Here is a 19251-nt window from a genome sequence, read left to right as displayed (position 1 = left end):
GGAAAGATGCTATGTCCTCGTCATCGCTTTCGTGATCGGCTTCCCATTAAGAAAAGTGTGCAAAAGCTGTATCTTACCAGTACTAAAACTACGGGGCATGAACGTAGAGGCTCACGAAAAGGGGTAAGCTTAAGTTAAGGACAACGCAGCGAGCCATGGAAAGAAAAATTATAAGTGTAACCTTAAGAGACCGGAAGCGGGCAGAGTGGGTGGTCATCCTACATGAAATCAAGAGCAAGAAATGGGCTTGGGCAGGACAGGGAATGTGAAGGCAAGAAAACCGCTGTTCCTTACGGGTAACGGAGGGGATTCCAAGAAAAAGTACACGTAGCAGGGGGCTGCAGAATGTTAGGTGTGCGGATGAGATTAAGAATTTTGCAGGCAAAGGGAAATGCAGCTGGCAAAAGTCAGGGTTAATGGGAAAGACATGGGTGAGGCCTTTGCGCTGAAGTGGGTTTAGACAGACTGGTGATGACGATGATGATGATGATTATCAACCTGAGCACATGCAAAGGTCCTGATGATGTCAATAAACGTTTAAATCTACAAAAACCGATGCGGTCCCAGGTTGAGCGTCTTCACTTCTGGGGACACGGCTCGGCACGTCCTCAGTGTCCGGCACCAAACATTCGGTCCAACATACTTCACGCTGTAGCTGGTTGCACTGCTTTGACATTCGATCTGCACCAGCTTCGGCCCACGCAGGGAGCTGCAGGCTAACTTCAATGCGTCTTTCCTTCTGCGACGAAATTTCTTCCCATGGCTTACGGCTGACCTGATGCAGATCTACAAAGGCATCACTCACTTTTCTGATAATTATCCATCGTTCCACAACGCGCAAGTCAGAGTCGCTTGCTTGCGTCGGCCGTGCAGTGAACTTGAATATTTGATCACTGTACTGGCGTTGCGGATGCAGACTTTGGATTGGCTTAAATGCGAAAATCCTACACGCTGTATTGACGATAATTCTCATGCGCTCATAATGCATTGTAGATTCTGGTCTATTGGAGTAAAAGGAGCCTTCACTGTTTTTTTCTTTTCTGCCAATATGTGAATAAATTACCTGGTAGATTCTGGCCTTTGGATTAAAAGAAGTCTTCACTTGCTTTTTATTTTCGCCTATGTGTGAATAGATATATTCTGCTCTCTCTTTTGGGTCCTATTGTTTTAAAAGCTCTGATTTATACTGTTATGCCTGAGTGGGGCAGGAACGAGCAGTTTTACTGCTTCTTTTCGGCCTGAAATTAGGCGAGTGGCATCCTCGCCAATTTCTAAAGCGCACCACCACATACTGCCTTTATGGAAAACTGCGCCGCATTCATTCGGGTGTCAGTTTACTGTCATGTAGACAGAATGCACATCGTTGTACTGGGAATTCGTCTAAACTTGCTTAAAACAAAGACCTCACGAATTGAGAACAATTGTACATACATGCGTTCATCGTATTGAAAACAGTCCAGCACGATTCCCTGTTCAAAGAACACTAACCAACCAGCCACCATTATCTCCGTGTAGAGTGCGCGTGACGACGTCGCCACGGCAAAACCTTTGTTGATTATTTACATTGCGATAAGGTTATTGATGGCATAAAATCTAAACTCCCACACATCTTAGATTCGTAATAAGGAAGTTATTACTCATTTGCAACCAGCCGTGCACCACCGTCCACATAAAGGAGGGCTATTGTACAACTTTCTCAAAACTCAGTTAAGTTCGTTCCGGTCGGGGGTTTGAACCCGGGACCACCGCTTCACCGAAGCAGTTTCTCTAACAACTGAGCTAACCGGGACGGGAAGCTTATGTTGAGGCGAGTGTGAATTGCAGATGTAAGACAAGAAAAGACGTCAACTACTTGCAGCTGCACTAATTTCGGCGTATAGGCTTGATTTAACGGACATGGCTCCGATTCTCTGAAAGCGTAGGCCGCTTTGGAGTCTAGTTTTGCCTCCACGCCTAGGTCCGCGGCGGCATCCCTAGAATCCGCTCAGCTTTCTCTGCCAGTGGAGCGGAAGTTACGAAGTCGAAACGCGCCCATTCTTCTCACGCAGTGGAATATGGTCTTTTCTAGAACGCATATCTGTAACACCGACGCCAACCTTATGTAGTCAAGAAAAGACTTTTTTTTATTAAAACGAATTCGCTAGGCCGGTCTTGTGTCAAGATGTTTCGGTAGATGACGCCAGCTACCCCATCAACGGGCTGTAGCTATCGAGCATAAAAGAGCACAAATGGTAAGGCGGCCAGGCGCACCATCCTATGGCCGAAATTTTTGATGGCGTGACAAAATTACGGAGCCACCCAGAACCCCGACACAGGAGGGTCAAGGGGGGTAGTCACCCCCCCCCCCCTCCCCACCAGTTTTCTAAGGGGGTCGTGCCCCCCTGCCCCCTGGCTCCAATTTCTTGCACTTGGATCAGATTTCTGACAATTGAAACACTTAATTATAATAATAATTGGTTTTTTGGGGGAAAGGAAATGGCGCAGTATCTTTCTCATATATCGTTGGACACCTGAACCGCGCCGTAAGGCAAGGGTAAAGGAGGGAGTGAAAGAAGAAAGGAAGAGAGAGGTGCCGTAGTGGAGGGCTCCGGAATAATTTCGACCACCTGGGGATCTTTAACGTGCAACTGACATCGCACAGTACACGGGCGCCTTAGCGTTTTTCCTCCATAAAAACGCAGCCGCCGCGGTCGGGTTCGAACCCGGGAACTCCGGATCAGTAGTCGAGCGCCCTAACCACTGAGCCACCGCGGCGGGGCACAATTGAAACACTTCAGTTCTAGGACTCTTTTCATGCAAAACAAAGTGGGGCTGAGCTATTTGTTTTCGTAGCCAGTTGGGAACATTTCCTAAATGAATAACTCAAAGCAGTCGTTCCAACAGAAGTCAACTGTCTGTACCGTGTACATTATCATAATTAGCAGAATTTAAATGAGTTATGCACAAAATTTTAACCGAACTGATCACTCGTTGTGCGTATTTCTTCCCGTCTATAAAACGTCCCATGCTACATCATTTTATATTGCCGTGAATGTTTTCACTGTTTGTGCGTTCGCACTTAGAAGCACCGGCACGCGTCTTTATCATTTTGCTTCGTGACGCCAGATGTGACCAGACCTATCTACATTGATCAAGGCTAGGTACGAATGCTTCCACGTTTTTCCGGATTGTTGTAGTTGGCTTTGGTTCTTTATCGCGGCCAACAACTGCAAGCATCTATTTCCATGACCGTTGAGCACGCTTGTGCGTACCGCCGACGTCGAGTCATTCAATTCATAGTGAGCGAGAGTCAAATCCTTAAACAGTTTCTTTTCGAAGCCTTTTCTTGTCTTTCTGACTGCTGGAGTGTCATCACCACATACAGTTTGCATCAACCTTTGAACATTGGAAAGTAAAAATTATTACAAATGTGTGCAACTGAGCATCAAATATCTAACAAAATAAGCTCGAGGTCTTGCCTCCCCCAATAGAAAATAAGTTCCGGAGTCCCTGGAAGGCTACACATATAACCTTCCCGTCATTGTCAAGACAAGCTGTCATAGGGTGTAATCACATTCCGGGGTGTTTTCTACGGCTTCGTCTTTTCCATTAATGTGTGACTTCCTTTTGTTTTTCATTTGAGGAATGGAGACGTAAAGTGTATGGCACAAAAAGGTATTTATTCAGTACAGAACGCTGAATGTCGCTACATCTCACTACATCGCTGACGCATCTTGCGCTACCTCTTTACGTGGTCGACCTTGACCTGGTTTCACTCCTGGCGGTGGTAGTGCAACTCCCGTAAGCTTCTACGGTGCCGGCGCAGACTCATCTTGCGCTATTACTTTACGTGTACGACCTCGGCCCCGCTTCACTCCTCCTTGCTGCGGCATACCCTCTGTTGTGTTACGCGGTCGTACCTTTGGCGCCATTCCGTCTGCCCTTAAGCGTGGCCGGTTTCGGCCCCGCTTTAATTCTTCGTTACCATCCGTTGTGCCCAGCGGCTTGCATGTATGGCGCCTGAGCCTCGTGACGTCCTCGGCACCAGCCCCGCACCGCGGGCAGGTCAGCGGGTACCGGCGGGAGTGTATGACCTGCTCGTGCCTCCTTGCATGGGCGCGTTCCCTGAACATCTTGCCGCACTGGCTGCACTCGTAGGGTTTCTCACCACTGTGGATTATCATGTGAACCTTCAGATGGTCCGGCCGGGAGAACCTCTTCTGACACAAATGGCACACGGAATCTCGCCTGCCAACGTGGGTACGCTCGTGCCTGATGATATCAGCCCTGCGTACATGAAGGGTAAGGATAAGCAGAATTACCGCACAACTATGAATATCTTCTCCGGATGCCTCCTTTAGTCGACACCTTTAGCATAGCATGTACTATGTTACCGTTACCGGTACCGTACTGTAGTACCTGGAGCCCGCGAAGCCAGTACACATTCACACATCATCCTGACGGTGCCAGGAGGCACCAGGTTCCCGGCAGCTGCGCGTGCGCATGCAGCATCAGGAGCAATCAGCGCGCGCTCAGCGGCGGTGGGCTGTCTTCCGGTACTTCGGTAACGAAAACGTGGGACACGGTAGGCTAAAGGTGTCTAGATATGTGTGAACATCTCTTTCAAGGTTATGATTTCGCCAGTGACGATCGCACCTTCCATCTATATTTCTACCGCTGATGTTAGGCGCATCTTTGCCTGCTTCTGACGCATCTCTTCCGCATGAGCGAACGTCTCACGCCTACTTTCTTTCCGCTCCTGTTGACGTTTACTTCCTATGTCCTCGCTAAGGAAACCTCGGCTGACCCGTACTTCAGTTGTAATGTGAGCGACTCAGCAGTAATGCTTGATAATCAGGCTTATTGAGGAGTGTCTGAGGTACCACTGCTCAGTTCAGCTCTTCAAGCATTGAAACACGCACGCGCAAAGTCACACAAAATTCTTTAGCGTCCATAAAGGTATGCGCTTATGAGGGGCTGGCTACGAGTCGACCAGAATTGGCGGGCGGCTCGTCCACTTGCGCGAGTCCTCGAGAGAGGCCGCTACCAAAAGCACCAGCCGGGCCATTTCCTACACGGGAGATTCGCTCAATTCTGACACCGCAGCAGCGGCTTCAGAGTGCCGATTTCTACACTGGGGAGGCAGCAAACAACGGCCGCGGTTATTACGAACACTCGCTTATTACGAAATAAGGTGGTGCTACCGTAAAAATATGTGTAAGAAGAGTGGCACTGTGTCTCAGATATAACGAATGACTCAGGCCGTGCAACTCGGTTAGGTCGAACATGGATTCGCCGTGAACTCGACTCCTGTATATAAAAACTCGCACTTTCCGCGACCGCACATGGCGAAAAACGCCACACAGCCCCGGTTACATTGCTCTGAAGAGAACATCGCGACCCAGAAAAGTAACAAAATGCAGCATTAAAATTACGCAATCTCGCCGGCGAGGCACGCCGACGGGTTAGGGCATACAACGGTGATCACTGGGTAAGGGTGCGCCGGCTGGGCAAACCTCTAAAATGCAAGTGAGATTAGAGTGGGGTCGGCGATCAACTAAAGGTAGCGATTAGAGAAGTTTTAATAGCAGTCACGTAGCATGCCTGGCTTGCCAAGCCGATCACGTGGCCAGGGTCACCAGCCCAATCTTTTCTCCACAATCTGCGCTGCCACCGTGAGTAGACAACGCCCAGACAGGCCGTGGAGTTGACACGTTCTGCGCGTACTTGCGCCAGATTCTCGGCCGGATGGACCCAGGCATGGCAGACGATTGTGACGCACGAGGTGTTTGCGGCAACGTGTCCTTCTTGGGCACATGACCGGCATGGGTGACTTCGTTAACACCGACATCACTGAGCCACGAACTGATGAAGCATTTTAGGCAAAGTACGAGCGCTCCCAGACTTCTGGGAACATTATGAAGACCACGACGAGGAGGCGTACCTATTTCCACCTGCCTTGAACGCTTACTTTAATTAGTTATGTCGCGTCTCTAAAGCAGTTTGTTGGCGGCAAGGTTCTTAGTGGGGAGCACATGGCCACCGTGGACAGCTTGGAAGGCACCTTGATAGGGCTTGCTTTCAAGTATCAGACGCACATAACTCGCAAACTCATTTTCTCAAATATATGTATTGTTGTTCTGATTTTGTAATTTCGGTGTAATATTGGAAGTTCACTTACAACGAACATCGAATACAACGAACGCAATCAGTGCGATCGTCAGGCTCGTTTGCACTGTAATTGTAAGCTTGCTGGAAAAAGCGGGCAGTGTTTCTTCATAAAAAATGAACACAAAATGCGAACAAGAAGCGCGAAGAGACACTTTCGAGCACGCTACTGCTACTAGAATGCTGATGACTGTGTTGTGCTCTGTTCCTAAATCGTGTCATTCAAGCATTCATTGCGTATTTTTAAGGTGACTTCACGATTTCAGCTTTTTAAAAATATTTACGGCTTCAAAAGATGCCTTTTCAGCAGAAAGGACCTCTCTCCAGTTCACTACTCACGATGGCGTCAAGGAAGGAACGGCACTATAAGACCTACTTGCGAGTGCTCGTGTAGGTGCAGTGCGAGCAGTGGTGGATTCCCTCCGTGCTATGCCAGTGTTTCCGCCGGGTATGCATTTCTAAGTTGTACTGCTTAGTGAAGAGGTCGCTGCACTTCTCACAGGCGAGAAACAGGCTGTGCAAAGGAATGGTATTGACGTCTTCTGAAAAAGAACCGAGCAGTGGGAGTAGCGAATGAGCACATGTGGAGTGAAGAACTGCCCAGATAATTCAGTGTTCTTAATGTGGACCGTGGCAGAGAGGAAAAGGCCGCTAGTAGTACTTTTTCACATCAGTTCCTTTGTATCAATTAGGTGCATGGTAGTTTCCCTAATATAGTAATAGATTAGCAGGTCGTGTTAAATATTTTGCCCATTCGCGAAACAAAGGCAGTGCAATGGTACTAGTCTGCACAGATCGGTGAATAGGTAATATAAACCTTATATTTAAAAAGACAGTGCCTTTTCTGGGAGCGCTATTGAGTAGCTTCGCATCGGTACACACACAGCAGAAGAGGAGTTCTCTCACAATGCTTATGTCATTTTCATGCACTAAAGATATATACATAAAAACAAGCACCCATGCTATTTTATCCACAGTTCAATCTCCCTGCTTATTTGGCAATGTGTCACCTTTCCTTCATGTTTTGCCCAGATATCCTTGCACAGAATGGTCTGCCGTCTATGCGGGCATTCAAATTGTTCATAATCAAGCATAATATAATTAGCTTAGACTTGAAGACGGAAAGGAAGAAGCTAGTGAAGAAGTTCATTAACGAGTTAGCAGTAAGAGGGAAAAAAGAGTAGTTCAGGATATCGCTGCCAAACCAATGTTCAGTTTAACTGAGGAAGGCGATCCTAATTTGTATACAATGAGCTATAATTTGACAACTGTCGTTAGGCAGTGCGCAGCAAAAACAGGCGGTAGGACAGTTCGACAGGATACCGGCAAGCTATCTCAGGAGACAAAAGATCTGATTAGGAAACGTCAAACTATGAGGGGAACTAACCCTACAGACAGGACAGAACTAGCAGAGCTAGCGAAGTTAATAAACAAGCGCAAGGTTACCGACATAACGAAGCTCAATATGGACACAATTGCGCATGCTCTAAAGAACAGTGGCAGCCTAAAAGCGGTGAAGAGGAAACGCATTATTGCTAACGTACCATACCTGCAATCTACCTCTCACCAGAGTTTGCGAGCTATATAGACTTAGGTTATCATGAGAATATTAGATTAGTCAAAAGCGTGGAAGCCATACCCTTACCGACATTGCCTGACAACGCTTAGCCGATTCAGTATACCCTACGACGTCTGCCCCATTTTGGAAAATACCTGCCGGCCTAATTACGGTCGACGAATTCTGCATGATCTGTTAACATGTATGTTAATTGACTATATAAATCAAGGTAACAAGATTTCTAAACTGCAATTTTCTGATCTCATTGCCATGTTCATATGCTGAATCTTTATTATTTTGTGTAGCATGTGATAACTGCTCAATTAGTGCCATGTGATGTAGCTTATTTTGATAAGTTGAATGTTTGTACCACTTACTATAGTTTCATTTATATTGCTTTATATTTGGTTGAGACTGACTGAGCTAGCTGCGCCCTAGGACATTACTTGTGCTTTTCTCGCTGCTACCACTGCTTGATAAGTGGGGCCAAAGACAACTCAAGCCGTGCTTGAACGGCTTTTCCCTTGGCTCCTTTTTCACTGTATAGTGAGAAAAAATAAAGAATGAATGAAGAATGAAAGAGAACAGGAGGGCAATCACATTAGCAACATGGATAAGATAGTTAAAGTAGCCAAACAGTTCTATACAAATCTGTACAGTAGCCAATGAAATCCGAAACATCAATGAGAGAGAGTGTCCCACACCACTGCGTCATCCTGCCAGTCACGAGAGAGGAAGTAAAGAAAGCCTTAAGAGCAATGGGAAAGGAAAAGGCAGGTGGGGAGGATCAGGTAACAGCAGATCTGTTCAAGACCAGAGGAGAGATTGTGCCAGAAGAACTAGCCACCCTGTTTACGCAATGTCTTATGACCCTTGACCATACCAGAAGCAAATTTTATCTTAAATCATCAAAAAATAGAGGCCATGAACTTGAAAAATTACAGGCTGATCAGCTTACTCTCCATTGCCTGCAAGTTATTTACTAAGGTAATCGCTAATAGAGTCAGAAAAACCTTAAACTTCAACCAACCAAACAGTCCGACATGCTTTCCTAAAGAATACACCACAATATTTCAGATTCAAACTATCAATCAGGTGAAATAAAAATGCTCAGAATACAAAAAGCACGTATATAAAGCCTTTATTTATTACGAGAAGTTGTTTGAGTCAGTGTAAATCTCAGCAGTCATACAGGCATTGCAGACTCAGGGTTTAGAAGAGCCTTATATCAAAATACTGGAAGGTATATACAGCAAAATCGCATTCCTCTGGGACACTTGGTATGAATCTGTCTTTGGGCCAGCGTGAATTTTGGAATGCACCAAAGTAGACACACACATTGAAACATGGAACACCATAGCTACTATAGTCCTGCATAAAGTCAGCAAGAATATACAAACAAGGAAAGGCCTCAGGCAAGATGACATGATCTCGCCAATGCTATTGCCCACTTGTTTGCAGGAGGTATTTCGAGGCATGAATTGGGAGCAGTTGGGGATAAGAGTTCATGGAGAATACCTAAAAAATCTGCAATTTGCTGATGACATTGCCTCGCTGAGTCACTCCAGAGGTGAACTGCAAATCATGATCAATAAGTGTGACAGGCTGAGCAGAATGGTGTGTCTAAAAACTAACATGCAAAAACCAGAGTCATGTTCAGCAGCATAACAGCCTGGCAGGAAAACAGCAGTTCACAATTGGCAGCGAGGTGCTGGAAGTGGTAAAGGTATACGTTCAATTAGAACAAGTAGTCGAAGCTGATGCGGACCATGAGAGGGAAATAACTAGAAGTATAAATGAGGTTGAGTGCATATGGCAAGCTCTCTCAGATCATGAATGGCAATTTACCAATATCACTCACGTGAAAAGTGTACAACAGCTGTATCTTACCGGTACTCACCTACGAGGCAGAAACATGGAAGCTAACGAAAAAGGTTCAGCTTAAGTACAGGACAACCCAGCGAGCCAAGGAAAGAAAAATGATACTTGTAACGTTGAAAGACCGGAAGCCGGCAGAGTGGGTGAGGGAACAAACGCGTGTTAATGACATCCTAGTCGAAATCAAAAGGAAGAAATAGGCTTGGGCAGGGCATGCAACGCGAAGGTGAGATAACTGCCGGTCCTTCAGGGTAACAGAGTGGATTCCAAGAGAATGAAAGCGTATAAGGGGCGGAAGAAATTTTGGTGGGCAGATGAGATCAAGAAGTTTGCGGTTATAGGCTGGATGCAGCTGGCAAATGACAGGGATAATTGGAGACGCATGAGTGAGGCCTTTGCCCTGCACTGGCTGTAGCCAGGCTGATGATGATGATGATGATGAATCAGGCATGTTCGCAGCTTGCGTAGGCTATCAACCGAATAATATCGACCAGCTAAGGAGTGCAGGATAAGCTTCTCCTCACCTCCTTGCAGCGCCCCTGGTCCTCTTGGGCTCCCGAGCAAACTCTTGGTGAACGACGTTGAATATCCAACGAGCAGTTCTTCGTCGGGGCTGACGTTCCTTAGCGTGTGGTAGTAGATGTCTCCGTCGGCGAGAAAGGCCACGAGGTTTTGTCTGCTCTTGCTGGGCGTGTAGTTCACGTCGTTCATCCAGTGGTTGCGCTGATGCGGGCGGCCGTCTACCACGAAGAACTCTCCACATCGGCGCACCTGCGCAACGCAGCGGTTCAACCGTCTAAACGCTCAAGTCAAATTCTTTCGCTACCGTGCTCACGTGAAAAAACGGACGCAAAAAAACGTGGCATAAATTTTAAGTGTCCGGAAAAGGGCCAGTATTTCGTGTTATAATCTTATACATCTGTCGAAAGGGCAGCTCGAACGCCCTCGAACCGACAACTCCACCCAGTTAAGGCCACTGCATGAGCGCTGTTACATGAATGGTTTCTGTGCCCCTCGAGAGACGGTAAGCGTGCCGTGTACCCTGTTACTGTTACCGAAGTACCAGAATCCCGCTTACCGCCTGCGAGCGCGCGCGGATTGGCCCGGATGCTGCAGGCACGCGCGCAGCCTGCCGGGTACCTTGCGCCATCTGGCGCCGTCAGTGTCACTTGCGGATGTGCATTTCCTTCACGTGGGCTCCCGGTACAAGTCAACGGAGCAGCATAGGACTCTGGATAACTCTGGAGCGGTGGCTGTGTGCACTCTCGGACGCGACCGCATGAAGCATTGCGTATTGGAATAAAATCAGGGCAGTATCATTTTTGAGAATATGAAACTGAATAAATACAACTTATTTTAATGATGAAGATGATGATGATGATGGTGATAGTAAATTTTTGTGGCGCAAAGGCTTTTGAGGCCGAAGATTGCCATAGAACAAGTATTTTTGTCTACTTACAACTTACTTTGCGGATAAAATGGACAACCCGGGCTACCGAACACTGCCGTACGCATTATGCCTTTGTCAACGATGCAGAAAAACCAACACCAGGTCCTTTAAAAGTGCATGAATGCTACTGCACTCAGTTTTTCTAACAAAATGTACTTCATTTCAACAGTAATTAATATTCCTCTAACGAGTAAATATTTCATATTTCACATTTTAGCTCAGGATTAAGCTTACGCTGAAGCTACCTGCTTGTCCTCTGGCTGCGGCTCTTGTACGGTGCGACTCTTGAAAAAAAGGCCCCTAATGATGGATTTTGTGACTCAGCGATGTCCCATGGTTTTGTCTCATGTTTTGCGTGCCAGAAAAGTTTTTCAAAATAGTGAGGCACTGACAACCATAGGTGAACATCCTTATACATTTTTTCTGTTTTTCACGTAACGTTTTAATAATGTGGCCTGTTAGTATTATACAACGACGTTGGAAAGGGCGCATGTTCTTTGAATCCTCAATATGCGGTTTGCAACTGTTATCATACGCTGCAATCTTTCCCTCTCACTCAACAATGGCACGTATTTCAGCATAATCTCTCTCCATGAAAATCACTCACGTCGAATGCACTTGCAAGCATGCGACAGAATGACAATGCGAGCAGTGTAGTGAAATTACAGTCCAGGTGTTTAGAACATTTTCTATCAGAGCCTTAAGAACCCGAGTCTGAGTGTTCTACACATTGGCCGAGCAAGCTTACCTGCCAGGTGCAGCCGCCATTTTCGATGCAGTCCACCTTGACTCCGTGATATGGGCCGAAGTGCAGTCCCTTGGGCAGCGCCTTCAACGTGAACACTCCCGCTGGGCAACCATTGACTGTGGACTTGCCCAAGGTCAGTAACTCGGGCAGGCTCTCACCGACGAGACTGGCATCTTGCGATCTCACCTGCGTATGTATTTCCGCCGTGTTCACCAGCTGCTGTACAGCAAACTGTGGGCTCACATACACATCAAATTTTGCAGCATGGACTGTTATTGCTAGCATGGCAGTGTTTCGCGCCGTAATCACGGTCGTCGTCCCGGCTCGAGTTTGCGATTAATTGACCGTTAGGGCACAAAAAGAAAGTGCACGTGAAAACGGGTTCACTCGTGCAGCCTGCCAGAAGAGACAAGTTGGCGTTTGTGACGTGCAGTGCATAGAGAACCTGCTGAAGCTTGTGCCTACCAAAAAGGCACGAAAACGTTTACACGGCGTGGTCTGTAAGTCATATATAACACATAAATTGGCGGGCACTATGATTTGGTGGATGATTTGGCACGCACATGAGATAATGCATTTGTGGACTGAGTATCACGTTCCAGCTGGTATCGCCATGTTCTGTGAAATATACACGACCTTTTTGTTTTTAATTTTTTTCAGCCCATTTACTTTGCTGTTTCATATCAGCAGATTTACGTTTTAATCCGATTTACATCATGCATATCACGAAAAAGGAATCAAATACATTCTAACCTCATTACAACAAAACTGCTTATAGTGAATTAACGGATATAACGAAGCAATGATGATTCCCGTTAGAATTTCGGTCAACACGGGCTGCTATAAAGTAACTCTGGCTATAACGAAGTAACCGCCGGGCCCCTTCAACTTCGTTATAACGCGGTTTAACTCTATGCCTTAAGAAAACCTTTTCCTACTGCGAGGAAAGGACTCATCGGAGTAGATTGTTACCGGATTCTGCGATGAGGGCTATATTTGGTAAATGCAAAGACATTTTTGCCAGTTAGGGTAGGGAAAGGATGAAAGTCTGGGGACGCTCAGGCTATCTGTAAAGCATTAAAGCCACAGCTTATACTGCAACTTATTCGAGTGTTTGAATCAGTTTCTGTGAAGTTGTGAGTTCATCAAGCGCCATATTTGGAGTGCTGGCTGCTGCAGCTGTGCTCACAACATGGTGGTCACGATGCGATAACGTCACAACGTCACGTGGCCATATCTCAGCCAATCAATGAAATTTATGACATCTAGCTGTGATGGATTCTACTCCTTAAGTAAATATTAATGCCCTCGCATTGACATTTGGCCGCATATACTTCTTCAATTAAAGAAATGCCGTCATCCGCGGTGCTGTGCCAGTGCTTTACACCTTGATTAGTTCATTCTAGGCCCCGATTGCGCATTTTAGAAATAAAGAGCACCTGCCAAAGCATGCAAAGAAAGGTATTTTAAACGTCCGTGTATCACTTACCTCCCTCTCCACGTCGGCCAATGCTGTGTCAGCACTCGCAACCATTCTTCTTCCGTCGCAAGCTGGAAGACAGGATTTCAGGCATATTTTGGATGGTTAAATATCGCATGCGTAGCTGTTGTGTTGGTGAAAGACATCTTGGCAGTAAAAAGCCCGGATCCACTAAAGAAATACTGTTAAAATTACACTATTGCATTAATGAAGCAGCCGCAAATAAATATGTAGCTCGAAAATCCAGAAATTCACTACCGACATCGAAATTTTACTGGATGCGGGTCCGAGGAAAATAAAACTTTGGTGAAGGAGCGTAAGCCAAACACATGTCTGAAGTTGCGGGGAAACGTATATACTGCTGGCCTCAAAAGTTTCCTGCATTCGCGTTCTCGGAAAATAAGAATGCTGTTGCGCCCCTTCGTGACCCAGCCGTCCTGTATCAGGTAATAACGCGTGATCGTTTGCACATACTTTCAGACATTTCACGCGATTAGCGTACGTCGCTAGATCCAAAAAAATTTCCTAGCAGAGCCGCTACCCGTAACCTGCAACCTTTTGTGGCCAATAGTACTTGCTACCTCCGCTGATACGAGCTGAAGAAGCTACAAGGCATGCAAAAAATAGTGTTTTTTTCGAACAGATACATGCATCCCGTAAACGTCTGCCGCTGATATCAAAATGTTTCTGGCACGTACCAAAAACATTCTTCATACTGAAAGCAACCTTCAGTCGCTTTGCAGAGAAAAACGAGAATCGCGCCCCCGACCCCGTCCACACCACTAAAGTCTGTTGAGTAACGTCGGTCATTTGATGTGCGGTCGCCGCTACATAGCGAAGGAATCCCTCCGACTTCAGTACGTCACAAGGATAATCCTTTACCCCTTCATCAGCAAAGGCGTGCGAGAAGAGAACGAATAGTGGTTAATCATTACGTATCAAAGATGAGCGAAGCAAGCAGTGAGAGGCCTTTACATATTCCTTCTTCTAATTACTGCTGTATCAATAACTATATCCCCTCCTCCATGCAGGCCTCTGTTCAAGTCTCATGTCAATCGCGAATCGCACACTTACGGTTCTTGTCGTGCTGTTCTTCCCGAGAGGATGGCTCTTCGAGCAGATGCTGATCGCCGCTCCCAGGAGCCTCCCAGTGGTCCGGAAGCGCATCGGGGGAAGTCGAAGGCGGGCTTTCTCTGTGAGTATCCCCAAAGGCGTCGCTTGCCTACGTTAGACGCGCATGCAGAGATTGGGAAGAAGTAATGTTTGCTTTCAAGAGATCAGGGAAGGCGATCGGTGGTAGCTGTAGGTTTACGGGGCAGCGAGGTTTAAAAGTTGCTGTTTGAAGATGTTGGGCTGGTCAGTTTATAGTTATTGCAAAAAAAAACTGCATGAAGAAAATGGGACAAAGAAAGAGGGCTTTGTCCGTCTTTGTGCCTATTTTGTAGCTGCCGTCTTCTCGCACTTTATTTGCAAAACAAAGTTGCAGCCTCTGCATCAAGGTGAACCAACTTCCGGGAGGTCAAATGGTTTGCCTTGCTTCAGAAACCGCTCCGTACATGCAGCGTGTTGCCTAGAGCTTGTGCGAATGACATAGAAGGGCTATGGGTCGGGCTGGTTGGTAATTCAGATGACGTTCTATATCGCAAAACCATGAAAGAACAGGATCCCAAGCAGCACAAGTAATTGGCCCAACATTGGAGCCGTATTGGCAAAGGCCGACCCTACAAGGGCCAGGATGGGACCATCCTGTTGCAATATTGGGCCGACGACCTGTGCTGTTTGCGATACAAGCACTTGAGCCCCATCTCATCGTTGTTTTGCGATGTCAGCCATCTCCAAGCCACCTTTCGATTCTCACCGCGCGAAGGTGCCGAAGGGAAACATTTCGCTGCGCTTGTTAGTGGCGAATTCCTTGCAGTGAAGCATAGCAGTGACGAACCCGCAATATAGCATTATCGAATTCTGGGAGGAGATCTATATTTACTAATTGCAAAGACAGTTTTGCGAGAATAGGGGAAACAATTAAACTAACTGGACGCTTAAGCCACCTTCAAAGTTGATAGCTATAGGATTAAATCTCAGATCTGTCACAGTTTTTGCTGCAACTTCGGTGCGTGTTGACGCCAGTTTCTTTTTGGAATTCTCGGTGCAGCAAACTCCTTATTCGGACTGCTAGGTGCAGATAGCTGTGCTGACAACGTGGTGGGCACGTTGTGAGGACGTCACAAGGTCATGGGACCTCTCTCGGCTAATCAACGAATTTTATGTCATCTATGGCGGATTCTGCTCCTTACGTAAACACTAATGTCATTGCATTGATAGTTGGCTGCATATGCTCCCTTAATTAACTAATGCCGTCATCCGCCGTGCGGTGCCAGTGCTTTAGTGCTTGGTTAGTTCATTCTGGGCCCCGATTGCGCCTTTTATATATAGGGAACACCTGCTAAAGCACCCCGATAAAGGTGTTGCGAACATCGGTGTATGCTTCACTTACCTCCTTCTCCGCTTCGTTCAATGCTGTGTAAACACTCGCAAACGTTCCGCTTCCGTCGATAGCTGGAAGACAGGATTTGAGGCTTATTTTTAGATGGGTAAAGGCCACAAGCATAGCAGCTGTGTTGGTGAATACCTTATCGTGGCACTACAGAGGCCAGATATCTCTAAACAATTGTGTTATAATCACACTAATGCATTACTGAAGCGGCGAAAAATAAATATCCAGCTTGAAAATCCCGAAATTCACAGACAGTGAAATTTTTCAGGATGCGGGTCCGAGGAAAATAATACTTTGGTGAAGGCGCGTGCTCAAAGACAAGAGAGAAATATTGGTTAAATGTATAGGAATACTGTCAGCTTCAAGAGTTTTCGGCATGTGAATTCTCGAAAAAAATAAAATCTTACTGTTGCGCCACCTCGTGACCCAGCCGTTATGTATCAACTAATAACGCTTGATTGTTTCCAAACACTTTCAGGCATTTCACGCGATTAGCATACGTCGCTACATCCAAATAAATTTTCCCGCATAGCCGCATCCCGTAACAAGTAACCTTTTGTGGCCAATAGTACTTGCTACATCCGCTGATACGAGCCGAAGAAGCTACAAGCGATGCAAAAAATAGTGTTTTTTTCGAACAGATGCATGCATCCCTTAAACGTCTGCCGACGATTTCAAAATGTTCTTGCCACGTACTATAAATATTCTTCATACTGAAAGCAACCTTCAGTCGCTTTGCAGAGGAAAACGAGCATCCGCCCCCGACACCGACCACACGAATGAAGTGTGTTGAGGAACGTCGGTCACGTGATGTGCCGTCGCCGCTACATCGGGAAGGAATTCCCTCCGACTTGTGTACGTCACAAAGGACATCCTTTACCCCTTCATCAGCAAAGGCGTGCGCGAAAAGAACGAATACTGGTTCCTCACTACGTATCATAGATAAGCGAACTAAGCAGCTAGCGGCCTTTGCATATTCCTGCTTCTAATTACTGCGGTATCAATAACTATATCCACTCCTCCATGCAGGCCTCTGTTCAAGTCTCATGTCAACTTCGAATCGCACACTCACGGTTGTCCTCGTGCTGCTCTTCCCGAGAGGGTGGCTCTTCGGGCAGATTCGGACCGCCGCTCCCAGGAGCCTCCCAGTGGTCCGGAAGCGCATCGGGGGAAGTTGAAGGCGGGCTTTCCCTGTGAGTCTCCCCAAAGGCCTCGATTGCCTGCGTTAGACGCGCATGCACAGATGGGCAAGAAGTAATGTTTGCTTCCTAGAGATCAGGGAAGGCTATCGCTGGTAGCGGAAGGTATACGGGGTAGCGTAGTTTAAAATAAATTTGCTATTAGATATCATGATGGGCTGCTCTGTTCATAGTGATTGCAAAAAAAAACTGCGCAAAGATGATGGGACAAGAACAGAGAGGTGTGTCTATCTTTGTTCCTCATTTCGTTCCGTCATCTTCGCGTAGTTTTCTGGCAATTAAATTTCCAGCCTCTGCATTTAAGGTGAATGAATTTCCAAGATCTTAAATGGTTTGCCCTGCTTCAGAAACCGCTTCGTACTTGTAGCGTGATACGCACAGGTCCTACGGGTGACAGAAGATTTATAAAACAGGTTAGTGGGTAATTCATATTTTATTTCTTAGCGCAAATACTTAAAGGAACACGGCACATGCATTTCTGCCTCTCTCTTCATTGTTTTGTGATGTCAGCCATCTCCCTGCCATTTTTCGATTCTAAACGCGATAAAGGTTTTGATAGGAAACATTTCGCTGCGCTTGACACGAATCCGCAATATAGCAATATCGAACTCTGCGAGGAGACCTAGATTCAGTAATTGCGCGCGACAGTTTTGCCAGTTAGAATAGGGGAAAAAGGAAACTATGGGGACGATGAAGCCACCTTGAAAGTGGAATGCGATAAAATTAAATTGCACATTTGCCACTGTTTCTTCTGCAACATCTGTGCGTGTTTGCGTCAGTTTCTTTGACATTGTCGGTGCACCAACCGCCACATTCGGATTGCTAGCTGCAGATAGCTGTGCTCAAAACGTAGTGGTCCCGTTGCGATAACGTCACAAGGTCACCCGACCACTCTTGGTTAAACAACAAATATAATGACATCTATGGCGGATTCCGCTCCTTACCTAAACATTAATGTCATTGCATTGATATTTGGCAGCATATACTCCTTCAATTAAACAATGCCGTCTTCCGCCATGCGGTGCCAGTGCTCTATTGCTTGGTCAGTTCATTCTGGGCCGCGATTGCGCCTTTTAGAAATTGAGAGCACCTGTCAAAGCACCAAGAAAAGTGTCGTGTACATCCATGTATGGTTCACTTACCTCCCTCATTACCTCATCCAATGCTGCGTCAGCACGCGCAACGATTTCTCGTCCGTCGTAAGCTGGAAAAAAGGATTTCAGGCATATTTTTAGATGCTTAAAGACCGAAAGGGTAGCAGCTTTGTTGGTAAATCACTTATCGTGGCATTAAAAGCGCCAGATCTCTAAAACAATTGCTGTTAAATTACACTATTGCATCACTGAAACGGTGGGAAATAAACATGCATCTTGAAAACCCAGAAATTCACTATAGACAGTGAAAATTTACAGGATGCGTGTCTGAGGAAAATATTACATTGGTTAAAGCGCCTGACACACAGACATGACTGGAGTGTTTTGGGAAAACTGGCCACAGGAGCTTTCGGCAAACATGTTCACAGAAAAAAATAGCAGAGGCTTATTTCAGCTGTTGCAGGATATACATAGCCAAAGCTGCAGTTCCCCCCTTGTTACGCATGTTATCTAGCTTGTTGTTGTGACTGTAATGTTAAGGAATAAAGAAGTATTCGGTTAAACACACTATTTATTCATTCTTTTGATAGATATAGACATTGCCTATGATCGGTAAATTAACACGCAGTTGTCTGAATGCTGCCTACAGAGTATTCAGACTGGTTGGTTTCTCTCAGATACACAAGGCCAACGGTAGTTCTTCATTGTGTAGTCAGAATGCGAGGATCGCTTGCTAAATTAAAATCAATTTTCCTTGATACTATCGACTAGGAGGACCTCGTTTCCTATTGAAATCACCCCACCAAGTCGTATCACCACAGGCATCGCAGATGACGCCTTTGAGCACGTGACCTACTTTGTCGCACTCTGACATAGTGGCGTCGACTTTCATGCAGAGAGCTAATATGTCCTGAATGTATGATACATAGGACTCTGTGGACGTTTGTGCACGGCATGCGAGCTCCTTCTTCGCAGCGAGCTGACGCCCGAATGGCTTACCAAACAGGTCACAAAGCTTGCGCTTGCAGAGATCCCAGCTGGTGAGTTCATCCTCGTGGGCCTCGAACCATACCCTGGCAGTGCCCGTCAGGTAGAAGATGACGTTGGCCAACTTTAGGGTCGGGTCCCACACGGTAGAATGGTTCGAGAGGTACGTCAATAGGCTGTAGAAGGCCAGCAGGCAACGTTGATGGTCTCTTCCTG

The 19251-nt window shown here is 46.4% G+C and overlaps 1 protein-coding gene across 1 annotated transcript; it reads right to left on the bottom strand.

Annotated features, from left to right (window-relative positions):
• Positions 1–3711: 3711 nt before the first annotated feature.
• Positions 3712–18163, bottom strand: LOC144106241 (uncharacterized). Its single transcript, XM_077639003.1, has 6 exons — positions 18097–18163; positions 16828–16975; positions 15756–15817; positions 14336–14483; positions 6524–6689; positions 3712–4266 (listed from the first exon to the last, which is right to left on the bottom strand). Exons 1-6 carry the CDS (start codon positions 18103–18105, stop codon positions 3789–3791), a joined length of 1011 nt encoding a protein of 336 aa, XP_077495129.1. The 5' UTR covers positions 18106–18163; the 3' UTR covers positions 3712–3788.
• Positions 18164–19251: the final 1088 nt, after the last annotated feature.

The sequence above is a fragment of the Amblyomma americanum genome, chromosome 1 (genome assembly GCF_052857255.1).
Source record: "Amblyomma americanum isolate KBUSLIRL-KWMA chromosome 1, ASM5285725v1, whole genome shotgun sequence".
Classification (NCBI taxonomy): Eukaryota; Metazoa; Arthropoda; class Arachnida; order Ixodida; family Ixodidae; genus Amblyomma; species Amblyomma americanum.
The sequence above is the reverse complement of the archived record's forward strand: the minus strand, read 5'-3'. Positions and strand labels throughout refer to the sequence as shown.